The 13,221-nt window shown below is 51.9% G+C and overlaps 1 protein-coding gene across 2 annotated transcripts in view; it reads left to right on the plus strand.

Annotated features, from left to right (window-relative positions):
* The window catches only part of LOC102984442 (retinol dehydrogenase 16-like), a 13,629-nt gene extending 4,988 nt beyond the window's left edge, over positions 1 to 8,641 (plus strand). The window contains exons 4-5 of one of the 2 annotated variants that reach the window (XM_028491225.2): positions 4,195 to 4,337; positions 8,525 to 8,641. In XM_028491225.2, the coding sequence (XP_028347026.1) occupies positions 4,195 to 4,337; positions 8,525 to 8,545 (164 nt within the window). In that variant the 3' untranslated portion in view covers positions 8,546 to 8,641. Of the gene's footprint in view, positions 1 to 4,194; positions 5,155 to 8,524 lie in introns of those variants that run through there. The other variant, XM_024122953.2, reaches the window with a different exon arrangement.
* Positions 8,642 to 13,221: the final 4,580 nt, after the last annotated feature.

The raw sequence follows: 13,221 nt of genomic DNA on the forward strand, positions 1-13,221 counted from the left end.
CTGGTGGCGCAGTGGCTGAGAATCCACCTGCCAATGCAGGGGACACAGGTTCGATCCCTGGCCCGGGAAGATCCCACATGCCACGGAACAACTAAGCCCGTGCACCACAACTACTGAGCCTGTGCTCTAGAGCCCATGCTCTGCAACAAGAGAAGCCATGACAATGAGAAGCCCGCGCACAGCAACAAAGAGTAGCCCCCGCTTGCCTCAACTAGAGAAAGCCCATGCGCAGCAACGAAGACCCAACACAGCCAAAAATAAAAACAAATAGATAAGTTTATTAAAAAGAAAAGGGGTCCATGATGTCCAAAAGGTTAAAAATGACCACCCTAGTAGAAGAGCTTCTCATGGATAGGGGCTAGGATAAGAAAATGGGGCAGGACCTACACTTCCATGAAGGGGACTCAGCCCTGGGAGTTCTGGGATATTTCTTGGTTGGGGGAGAAGCCCCCTTTATGGAGGCCGAGAGATGTGTGGCATGATCTAGGGAAGGGCTTGAGAAAGGGAAGATGAGTTGCCTTTGCTCCCAGCCCTTATCCTTCCGCAAGATGGAGGACAACTGTTTCCTCTCATGGTTTCCCTCTTGGGAAAGTGTGTGTGGTGATGTGCACATTAGTCTGAGGAAGAGGAAGCTTGGAGAGACTGAGAGAGACGGGAAGGGCCCTGGGTACCATTCCCCCAGGGAAAATCGGCCCCACCCAGCAGCCTCCTGGAACGCCTCAGTATTCCGCACCCCCCTTCACTTTTCCATCCCTCCCCTTTCTTCTGTTCCTCACTCAGATTCCCCCACCTCCTGACCCGAAGCACCTTCCCTGGGTCTCTGTAGATGTGCTAACATTCCCTTTCTGATTCCAGATTTATTGTTTCTACTAACTCATCTTGAGCACCTAATGTGTGCTGGACAGAAATTCCCCTTGAATTTTCCAGGGCTTCCTGAGGCCCCAACTTCCTAAAGTTTCACTATTTTGATGACAACATATGGATTCTTAGACTCCTGGAGAGCTGGAGTTGAGAGGACTTCAGTTGAGAGGACTGAAGTCATCTGGATTCCCCTCCCCCATTATAAAGATGAGGGAGATGGAGGCTTCGGGGAATTTCATCTTGTCAGACAAGGTAAGAAATGCAGGGGAGGGACTTCCCTGGTGGCGCAGTGGTTAAGAATCTGCCTGCCAATGCGGGGGACACGGGTTTGAGCCCTGGCCCGGGAAGATCCCACATGCCGCGGAGCAGCCAAGCCCGTGTGCCACAACTGCTGAGCACCCCCCGCTCGCCACAACTAGAGAAAGCCCACACACAGCAACGAAGACCCAATGCAGCCAAAAATAAATAAATAAAAATAAATTTAAAAAAAAATGCAGGGGAAAAGCAGAGTGGAAGAGGATGTTGCGGTGATCATTCATTCATCTCTGTCAGATGCTAGGCACTGCCAGGTCCTGGAAATACGAGATGAGACTCAGCCCTTGCCCTCCGGGGGATCTGAGGCAGCAATTCTCTAGAATTCAGCACACAGCACAGTCCGTGTGGTTTCATTAACATGAAACCATTGCTTCAGGCTTAACCTGGAACTTCTGGATTTCACTAAATCCAGAAGTCACTAGAGAGGGTGAACAGGAAAATCTTGAGGACTCCATGCCAGAGAGCCTGGAGGCTGGTTGGCCAACCAACATCGTGCCATTTCTCTTCCCCCCAGACAATGATTATTGAGCCATTTTGTAGCCCCGTGGGGAAAGGTATTCAAGAGGTTTGGGCCCACCTCTGGGAGTCCTCTCCAGAGAGTCAGGGAAGAGTGGACTGATTAGGACTCTGGTTTCTGCTAGCACTTCCTGAAGGACACAGACCACCGATGCTTCCTGTAGCTCCCTTCAGGAGCCGGTCACAGTGGAGGGAGAACCACATTAACAAAGAGGTCCTCCTCCTCAAAGTCCCTCGGAGCCTCAGCAGGCCTCAACCCCGTCCCAGTTTTTTTCTCCTGGGGGGTGAGGCAGGTCCAGTTGGTGACTTGAGCAGGGACTGGAGCCCAGTCCATCAGAGGCCACAAGGGTGCCAGTGGGTAGGCACCCCACTCATCATAATTCTACCCCCTTTAACAAATGGTATCCACCACCACACCATGAAAGCCCCTCCATGCACAGTTGTTCTGGGGTCCAGGCTCTGGTCCTTTCTTTAGTCTCCTGAGGGGGCAGCTCCCTCCTCTCCATCATCACCCTGATACAAATCGAATTAACACCTTTCCAATTATTGGGCTTTACAGCCCAACGTGCCTTAGGGGAGGTTCGCACACCCCATCCCATAGACCCCGTTCAAGTCAGTCTTTTCTGCCAGTCTTTTCTCAGTGTCTGAATGGTCTGGATTCAGGGTGTGGTGTCGGGCAGGGAAGGGCCTCACCCAGTACAGGAGGGGCAGAGGGTAATGTAGCCGGGCACCCAGGGCTGTGGGCAGGGCATCTTCACAGAGTGAAAGGGGGAACAACTGTTAGACCAGCTTTGTGTGAGTCCTTCCAACAACTGGCCCAGCATCTGGGAGACGTCTCACCATTGCGTGTGTCGCCCCCATTCCCTTCTTGTCTCCCCCCATTCCCTTCTTGTCCCCTCTCTTTGCCTCTGAGATCAGACACCCCCGCTGTTCTCCTGAACACCTTTCTGGCCCAGAGAACCACTTCTTCAGGAGAGAGCTTATTCTCGTTTGCCTTCCCCTTCTAATCCTAGAGAGGCTGAGAGGGACTTAGTCTTTCAGGAGTGAATTCTGTGAGCTGAACCAGAGGAGGAGACCAGGCTCAGAGGCTAAGCCAGCTGCCCAAGGTCACACAGCTGGTTGGCAGCAGAGCTGGGTTTTGAAGTCACTTGTGTCTTGATTCCACGTAAGAATCTCCAGTAGGTAAGGGAGACCCTGGTCCCAGGCTGAGCAGGAAAAAGGGAAGAAGATAGCTGTGAACCATGAGACCAAGGACATAAAGGTCCAATGTGGAGAGTGGGGAGGGGAGAGGTGACCAGGGGGAAACAGGGAGGAGTGGGAGGACCTGGAAATGGTGGTTGTAAAAGATCCTCAAGGGGCTGTGTTGGAAATGCAATGAAATCTATTAGAAATGGTGTAAATGTACTAAAGAGCATTAACACTGGGGCCAGAATCAGTATTACTCACCAAAGAGGGTGAACAGGAAAATCCTGAGGGCTCCACGCCAGAGAGCCTGGAGCCTGGTTGGCCAACCAACATCGTGTGTGTTCTGAAGTCTTCCTGTCTCAACACTAGCCAGACTCGAGTTTCACCCCAGCCTGCCTGTGTTTGTCCCCTGCAAAGCCACGTGGCTGTACCTGGCGGTCCTCGTGGGCCTGTACTACCTCCGGCACTGGTACCAGGAGAGGCAGGTGGTGAGCCACCTCCAGGACAAGTTCGTCTTCATCACGGGCTGTGACTCGGGCCACTGACCAGGCAGCTGCACCTGTGAGGCTTGAGGGTGCTGGCAGCATGTCTGACGGAGCAGGGGGCCGAGCAGCTGAGGAATCAGACGTCAGACAGCCTGGAAACGCTGATCCTGGACGTCACCAAGACAGAGAGCATCGCTGTGGCCACCAAGTGGGTAAAGGAACATATGAGGGACAGAGGTACCACGCACATTTCTCAAGTCTGATTCCTCTCTGTGAAGTGGAGACCCCATGACAGCTGCCTGGGGAGATTCCCAAGGTGTTTTCCAGGACTTGAAGTCCTCCCTGTGTTCTCCTCACCCAGCTTACCAGCCAAGCCTCTTCCATCCCACACCCACCTCGCGACCTTGAGGCTCTGCAGCCTGGGGCAGAGTTTTCCCTGATGAGAATGTGTCCTTGCAGACTTCCACCTGGGGACCAGTTTCTCTTCCGAAACTCTTAATTTGGGAAGGAAACTGAAGCCAGAGAGGGAAGACACCCGTGGAATCATGGTAAGCTGGTGTTAGAACCAGCTTTTTTCAGGTGCCTCAATTTCTAGTGTTTGCAAAGACCTCCAGTTTATGTAGTGCACATATTCCCAGGAATAGATCCAGAGGGGGCTTAGTGTGGATAGAGATCCTGGGGTAAGTGTTAGGACACACTCCAGTGAAATCCATGGACTTGATTTGGAGTATGATTTTGGAAGAGAAAGGAATTTTTAGAAACTGTCAGATTGATCTGAAAGTGGGAGCATTGGGAAATGAGAATATTTTGGATGGTGTCTCCTTCTGGACAGTCATGAAGACATCTAATTTATTGAAGCCATCATGGTCCGGGAATCTGTCCTTGGTGACCAACTGCATGGAGCATGCCCTGACCTCCGGCCACCCCCGCACCCGATACTCCCCTGGCTGGGACGCCAAGCTCTTCTACCTCCCCGTGAGCTACATGCCCACCTTCCTGGTGGATCTCATGATGTACTGGGGTGCCCCACGGCCCGCTAAGGCCCTGTAACCCAAGACTGGGGTGCATGGGAGCGGGGAGTTGGGGACTGTGTGGGGAGGGGATGCATCAGGGATAGGGAAATAGAGTGGAGAGAGGGGTTCTCATGTCACCGGGGACACCCATCCCACCTCAGTTCCCACCTCCTCCTCAGGCTTCTCTTGGGACATTACTTAGGATTCTGGGGATATTAGGGAGAAAGGAACAAGTTTTGTGGCTGCGGAACAGGGCTCAATAGCTCACGTCTGTGTCCTGTTCCTTGAGCGGCCTCTCAGTGCCTCATGACCCACATGCGGCTGTAAAAAACCCACACTTTGGGGAGGGTGCGAGCAGCTGGCAGGATCTCGGCCCCCCACCCTCTGCCCCGGTCCACCTCTTCTGGGTGCACCTCGGCCCTGGTCAGTCTCCCCCTCCCATGGAATAAAAGTGGTCTGGGGGAGGTAAAGGTCCCTCCCCCCCAAAGATACCTGTAGACAGGGGTTTGTGTGTGGAGGGTGACCACCAGCCTGACACATCAGCCTAGGTGCCAACTCAGCAGACCTTGGCTGGAAAAGGGCTGTCCTCAATAGGGGTCCTGACAGAGGACACAGAAACCAATTTTTGTTTTGTCTTGAAACCATGCATTTCCATTGATTATATTTTCCTGAAAATAAAAGTTGAAAAGTTTACGCAGGCCCAGTGATTGGGACCGATGCCTTGGGCAGCAGTGGGTGTGTGCCTACGAGAGGAAGGGTCAGGTGACCTCACAGAGGAGAAGGGGTGAGTGGGGTGACCCGAGGAGGGATTTGAAGAGGGAAGTGAGGTCATCCCTTCATCCACAGAAGTGAGGGGCTAATGTGTCTTTCTGGGGCTTATCAAGTGACCTGGGTTCCAAGGATTAGACACAGGATGGACAAACAAGGAGAGGTGTCTAAGGGACAGGCAGGGCCCAGACCCTTCCCTGGGGACATCTGGTCTCTCTCTCACCAGAAACCTGTCTCTGTGGTCCTCCCTCTGTCCCCTCCTTTAGAGTCACCACCGTCCATCCTCTGCCAACCCCCGGGTCCCTTGGTCCAGATCCCCTCCCCTGACCCTCCAGTGGAGGAGAGTGGGAGCCACTTCTGGACCCCAGTCTTATGTTTTCTGCTAATCTTTACTGAGCACCTACTGTGTGCAGGGCAGGAATTCCCTTGATGTCCCAGTGCTTCCTGAGACCCCGACTCTTTATGTGTCCACTCTTCTCATGATGGTCTGAGTATGGACTCAGTGGAGAAGGCATCTGTTCAAATTCATACAGATTTCTGGGCTGAGTACAAATTGGAGTCGGAGGGACCTCTCCAAGTGTCAACTAAAAAACCTGAACTTTTTTCTCCTTTTGTTCAAAGTCGAGGGTATGGAGTCTTTAGGGGAACCTTATGTTATAGAACAGTATCACCAGTTTTGAGCAGAGAGTGAGTTCAAAAGTTGCAGGGCCACTGGAACTCAAGCCTGTAGAGAGCGCCTGGTGTCAGACAGGGGACTGCTGAAGAGACAAAATGGCTAGGAGGTTCCTCAAGGATCTCTGAGTCCTTCAAGGCTGTCATGTCAGCCCCTCAAGGTTTATCATGTCTGTCTCTTAAATGCAAAGCTAGAGCTTCATACTTGATCTGAAGACCCCAGATTTTCATATTTTTATTTATACACACACAGGGAGGAACACACAGAGCCAGATTCCAAACCAACTGAAATCAAATAAAGCATCGTTGATTCACTTTACACCTTGGGGATATGTGTTCAGGAGGTTTGGACTCACCTCCAGGAATCCTCTCCAGAATGTCAGAGAACTTGTGAGATTAAAACCCCTGGCCCTCCTTGCTGGTCCTACACGGGAGTGGGCTGGCAAGGGTTACACTGAGATGGGTTCCATGGCCCACAGTGTGGACTGTGACTCAAGGGCCCCAATTCAGACAAGATGGAACAAGAAATGCATTGAAAAAGAAGTGCAATGCACACCAGCCCACGTCCTCAGCCTAGACCCTCAGCAGAACCCCATTTCTCCTCCTTCCAGGCTGCCTTCCTTGGAGAGGGAGCCAGGTCTTGTCTGATGGACCTGTGCAGGGGCTGGAACCCATGCCATGAGGAGCCAGGGGAGTGCCCCAAGGAAGCTGCTGTCACTCTTTCCCTCGGCTGTCCTGGCCCTTTGTGAGTCGCATAGGGTCAGTGACTCCCCACCTGCAACCCTCATTCCATCTGAGCACCAGATCTTCAGCACCTGAAGGCCCTGGTCTGTTTCTACATTTTTGGGTCTCCACCCCAGAGTGTGGAACTGCATACGTGTAGAGATGGAAACAAGCTTGCACAGTTAGCCCTTACTCTCTACCCCTTCCAGCTCCCCCAGTTGTTACCTACACCTCCCCCTGTTCAGAGGACTTGTCCTGGGTGGAGAAGAGGGAGTGGGTGGGAGATGGCCTTACGCTTGACAGTGGTCCCCACTGAGATGCTGTTGGGCTATGCCGGGGGGTGTGTGCGTCAGCTCCAGCTCACATGAGGGTCACAGGTGTTGTCCTGGAATCTGGCCCAACTGCCCTTCCCAGGACATAAGGTGCAGAGATCTTTGTCAGAGAGTCTCCCTGACGGGGTCGCCTCTGAAGGTTTTCTTCTTCTGGCCCCTGCAGCTCCCAGGTGAGTGAGTGTCACCCCAGCCTCCTTTCTCTTACTGCTCTCTCCTGACCTTCCTGTGGTTGTTCCCACCTGGAATGTAGTCTGAAACTCCTGAGACCCCCACAAGCCATCATATTACTTTCAGGATTCACAAAAGGGAAGCAGATGGCATGAGGGCTGGGACATGTCTGCTGCATGGCCCCTTGGGAGTTTATGGTTGAAGGAATTCATGGTCACTGAGGAAAAAATGGGGTCACTGTTTCTTCCAAGTAAAGAAACCACAACCTTCTCCCATAGCTGGGTTTGTGTTTGCCTAGGATTTGCATGTCACCCCAGCTTCCTGACAGTTTCCAGGGCACCATCCTTCATCCTTGCCTTCTTCGTCCTCACCCTTTGGGAAGCCCCTGTAGGAAGGTCCTGGTGGTCACGCAGGAAGCAGGCACAGGCTGGTTTCTGCAGGACCAGCCTTTCTATTACTGCTGCCAACTCCCACCTGAGGGACAAACACTTTCAGGACTACAGTCAGCTCCCTGCACTTGACAGTTACCACTAAAGGCTGAATCTGTGCCCCTGTCTGTCTTTGTTGGCTGCTGGGGTGGGTTCCAGGGGCATTTGAGCCTCTGTTTGCTTGAGGAAGTCGCTCCTTCCCTCTCAGTGCCTCTCGTATTTCCTTACTTACCAGTCGGAACTGTGGTAAATGTGCACGGTCAGGAGATGCCCAGCGCAGTGAAGCAGGCTCCTTCTGTCCCTGCCCACTCACCAGCTCTGTGCCCCTGACGGGTCCACCCCCGTTACTGGATGGTATCCTCCACCTCACTGTGAAAGCCCCTGCATGCACAGCTGTTCTGGGGTCCAGCCTCTGGTCCTTTCTGCCCGCTAAGGCCCTGTAACCCAAGACTGGGGTGCATGGGAGCGGGGAGTTGGGGACTGTGTGGGGAGGGGATGCATCAGGGATAGGGAAATAGAGTGGAGAGAGGGGTTCTCATGTCACCGGGGACACCCATTCCACATCAGTCCCCACCTCCTCCTCAGGCTTCTCTTGGGACATTACTTAGTTCTCTGGGGATATTAGGAAAGAAAGGAACAAGTCTTATGGCTGAGGAACAGGGCTCATTATCTCACATCTGTGTCCTTTTCCTTGAGTGGCCTCTCAGTGCCTCATGACCCACATGCAGCTGTGACAAACCCACACTTTGGGGAGGGTGTGAGCAGCTGGCAGGGTCTTGGCCCCCCACCCTCTGCCCCTGTCCACCTGTTCAGATGTATCTTTCCCGTGTCCAGTCTCCCTCTCCCCCAGGATAGAAATGGACAGGGGAGATAAAGGCCCCTCTTGCCTGAAGGTATGTGTTGACAGTGGAGGGTGACTACCAGCCTGACTCATGAGCCTAGGTGCCAACTCAGTAGACCTTGGCTGGAATGGGATCCTGTCAGAGAACAAAGAAACTTGTTTTGATTTATCTTGGAAACAAGAATTTCCATTGATTATTTTTTCCTTAAAATTATAGTTGAAAAGTTCACCTGCTTGAACGCATGCTAGAGCTTCATGCTTAATCTGAAGACTCCTGTTTTTCAAATTATTATTTATACATGTAAACACTCACACACACACACGCACACCCAGCCAGTCACACCAAGCAAACTGAAATCAAATAAAGTATCATTGATTCACTTTATGCCTTGGGGGTATGTGTTCAGGAGGTTTGGTTTCAGCCCCAGGAATCCTCTCCAGAATGTCAGAGAGCTTGTGAGATTGCAAAGCCCTGGCCCTCCTTGCTGGTCTTACAGGGGGGTGCAGGGCTGCACTGAGGTGGGTTCCATGGCCCACAGTGTGGACTGTGACTCAAGGACCCCAATTTAGACAAGGCGGAGCAACAAAAGCACTGAAGAAAGAAGTGCAATGCACACCAGCCCACGTCCTTACCCTAGACCTTCCGTAGATCCCTATCCCTCCTCCTTCCAGGCTGCCTTTCTCAGGGAGGGAACCAGGTCTGCTCTGATGGACGTGTGAAGGGGCTGGAACCCATGCCATGAGGGTCCATGCAGCTGTCACAAGGAAGTTTCCCTAATCCTCCCCTTGGCTGTCCCGGTGATTTTTGACAAAGGATCAGTGATTCCCCACTGAAAATCTCATCTCCTCCAAGTATCAGATATTCAGAGCCTGAAGGCGGGATTTGTCTCTCCATTTTGGGAGCTCACTCCAGAAGGGGGACTGCATACATGTAGGGCTGGAAAAAAGCTTGCACAATTAGCCCTCACTCCTGGCACCTTCTAGCCCCCTTTGGTTACCTACGCCTCTCCCCTCTTCAGGGGACCCAATCTGGGATGAGAAGAGGGGATGGTGTGGGACGCCCTGTCTTTGACAGTGGTCCTACTGAGACTGGGCAGAGAGACACCAGGTGGTGGCAGCCCCTGCTCCAGCACAAACAGGCTCACAGGTGCGGCCTCGGAGTCTGGGCCACCTGCAACTCCCTGGACCATAGATGCAGAGATCTTTGTCAGAGAGTCTCCCTGACGGGGTCGCCTCTGAAGGATTTCTTCTTCTGGCCCCTGCAGCTCCCAGGTGAGTGAGTGTCACCCCAGGCTCCTTTCTCTTACTGCTCTCTCTGTACCTTCTTGTGGTTGTTTCCACCTGGAATGTAGTCTGAAACAGCTGAGACCCCCGCGAGCAGTCATATTACTTTCACGGTTCACAAGAGGGAAGCAGATGGCATGACGGCTGGGACGTGTCTGCTGCATGGCCCCTTGGGAGTCTATGGTTAAAGGAATTTTTGGTCACTGAGAAAAAAAAATCTCCTGTTTCTTCCAAGTAAAGAAACCACAACCTTCTCCCATAGCTGGGTTTGTGTTTGCCTAGGATTTGCATGTCACCCCAGCTTCCTGACAGTTTCCAGGGCACCATCCTTCATCCTTGCCTTCTTCGTCCTCACCCTTTGGGAAGCCCCTGTAGGAAGGTCCTGGTGGTCACGCAGGAAGCAGGCACAGGCTGGTTTCTGCAGGACCAGCCTTTCTATTACTGCTGTCAACTCCCACCTGAGGGACAAACACTTTCAGGACTACAGTCAGCTCCCTGCACTTGACAGTTACCACTAAAGGCTGAATCTGTGCCCCTGTCTGTCTTTGTTGGCTGCTGGGGTGGGTTCCAGGGGCATTTGAACCTCTGTTTGCTTGGGGAAGCCGCTCCTTCCCTCTTAGTGCCTCTCGTATTTCCTTACTTACCAGTCGGAGCTGTGGTAAATGTGCACGGTCAGGAGATGCCCAGCGCAGTGAAGCAGGCTCCTTCTGTCCCTGCCCACTCACCAGCTCTGTGCCCCTGACGGGTCCACCCCCGTTACTGGATGGTATCCTCCACCTCACTGTGAAAGCCCCTGCATGCACAGCTGTTCTGGGGTCCAGCCTCTGGTCCTTTCTTTAGTCTCCTGAGGGGGCACCTCCCTCCTCTCCATCATCACCCTGATACAAATCGAATTAACACCTTTCCAATTATTGGGCTTTACAGCCCAACGTGCCTTAGGGGAGGTTCGCACACCCCATCCCATAGACCCCGTTCAAGTCAGTCTTTTCTGCCAGTCTTTTCTCAGTGTCTGAATGGTCTGGATTCAGGGTGTGGTGTCGGGCAGGGAAGGGCCTCACCCAGTACAGGAGGGGCAGAGGGTAATGTAGCCGGGCACCCAGGGCTGTGGGCAGGGCATCTTCAGAGTGAAAGGGGAACAACTGTTAGACCAGCTTTGTGTGAGTCCTTCCAACAACTGGCCCAGCATCTGGGAGACGTCTCACCATTGCGTGTGTCGCCCCCATTCCCTTCTTGTCTCCCCCCATTCCCTTCTTGTCCCCTCTCTTTGCCTCTGAGATCAGACACCCCCGCTGTTCTCCTGAACACCTTTCTGGCCCAGAGAACCACTTCATCAGGAGAGAGCTTATTCTCGTTTGCCTTCCCCTTCTAATCCTAGAGAGGCTGAGAGGGACTTAGTCTTTCAGGAGTGAATTCTGTGAGCTGAACCAGAGGAGGAGACCAGGCTCAGAGGCTAAGCCAGCTGCCCAAGGTCACACAGCTGGTTGGCAGCAGAGCTGGGTTTTGAAGTCACTTGTGTCTTGATTCCACGTGTATTCCCCTTGTAAGAATCTCCAGTAAGTAAGGGAGACCCTGGACCCAGGCAGAGAAGGAAAAAGGGAAGAAGATAGTTGTGAACCATGAGACCTGGGATATAAGGGTTACAATGTTTGGGGGTGGGGTGGAGAGGGCAGAGGTGGGTAGAGGGAAACAGGGAGGCGTGGGAGGACCAGGAAATGGTGGCTGGGAAAAGTACTGTCATTCTTAAGAAGTTGTGTTGGAAATGCAATGACATGTATTAGAAATGCTGTGAGAATACCAAATAGCATGCATTTGGGGTTAGAGTCAATAATACTCACCAAAGAGGGTGAACAGGAAAATCTTGAGGACTCCATGCCAGAGAGCCTGGAGGCTGGTTGGCCAACCAACATCGTGCCATTTCTCTTCCCCCCAGACAATGATTATTGAGCCATTTTGTAGCCCCGTGGGGAAAGGTATTCAAGAGGTTTGGGCCCACCTCTGGGAGTCCTCTCCAGAGAGTCAGGGAAGAGTGGACTGATTAGGACTCTGGTTTCTGCTAGCACTTCCTGAAGGACACAGACCACCGATGCTTCCTGTAGCTCCCTTCAGGAGCCGGTCACAGTGGAGGGAGAACCACATTAACAAAGAGGTCCTCCTCCTCAAAGTCCCTCGGAGCCTCAGCAGGCCTCAACCCCGTCCCAGTTTTTTTCTCCTGGGGGGTGAGGCAGGTCCAGTTGGTGACTTGAGCAGGGACTGGAGCCCAGTCCATCAGAGGCCACAAGGGTGCCAGTGGGTAGGCACCCCACTCATCATAATTCTACCCCCTTTAACAAATGGTATCCACCACCACACCATGAAAGCCCCTCCATGCACAGTTGTTCTGGGGTCCAGGCTCTGGTCCTTTCTTTCCTCGCGACCTTGAGGCTCTGCAGCCTGGGGCAGAGTTTTCCCTGATGAGAATGTTTCCTTGCAGACTTCCTGTCTGGTGTCCCCTCCTCTCTCAGCAAAAGGTCTGGGTTTCTTGATGCTGAGTGACCAGGGTGATCGGGGTGCACTTTCTGGAGGAGGGGTGAGATGGGCGCTCTGGCTGGAAGCCTGCATGGGGGGCTGGGGGGCAGCGCTGGAGCTGAGCTGAGTTCTCAGCACTTGATCATGTTCTTGCTGGTGACCCCTAGTCATCCGACTTGTGTTTAAATGTCACGCATTTTTCAGATGTCGACACTGAGCTGTCAGGACTTGTCTAAGGAAGGTCAGAAAACTACTATGGGGTCACTTTCTCTCTCTTTTATTTTTCGTTTTTCTGTGTGTGTGTGTGTGTGTGTGTGTGTATGTTTTACTATAGCTCTGCCTGTGTTTTATGGTAGAAGGAAAGAACTTTAATTTCTTTTATCTAAGTATAGATTTAAAACATGATCATTGTGAAAAACGGGAAAAGTATATGGATAAAAACCAAAGTTACCCCAAATCACGCCACCCGCAGATAAGTACTGATAACATTTTTACATACACGGTATTACCTTTTGTACATAATTTGTATCCTAATTTTCCACTGAAAGAAGTTGAACAAATTTACACATAACAAAAATTTCTTCAAAAACATAATAAATAATGATTGAGAATGTTCTATACTTTAGAATAGCATTACTTAGTAAAAAGTACCTCATGGCATGAATGTAATTGTTTCCCACATTTTATTCATTGGATTCAACATAAATGATGTCTTGGTAAACTTCTTTCTACCCAATTCCCTATGTTGTAACCATGTATATTAATTGGGTCTTTGGTGTCAAATACGGTGGGAGAATATACATTCCTACAAGGGCAGGCTTGGTACAGAGCAGGGGAGAGACTAACTCTGTGTGTTAATAATTTCAACACCCTTTACCCAACTTCCCTGACCCTGCTCTTCTGCCCTGAGTTCTATTAGTTGGTAAGTATTTGGTATGTGTCTTTGAGTCTTGCAGAGAGGTTTCCATGAAGCTGGGTGAACTGTGTACTGAGAGTCACGGGGTCAGAGTTGCCTCCTGTGTGGGTGGGAGGAGAGGGTGTATTTTTCTGCGACAAAGTGTAAATTCCGATTTGGGGGAGGGTGGTTAATAGAGGCAGCCCTGCCTCCCCCTGAAAGCCTACCCC

The sequence above is a fragment of the Physeter macrocephalus genome, chromosome 6, assembly GCF_002837175.3.
Source record: "Physeter macrocephalus isolate SW-GA chromosome 6, ASM283717v5, whole genome shotgun sequence".
Classification (NCBI taxonomy): Eukaryota; Metazoa; Chordata; class Mammalia; order Artiodactyla; family Physeteridae; genus Physeter; species Physeter macrocephalus.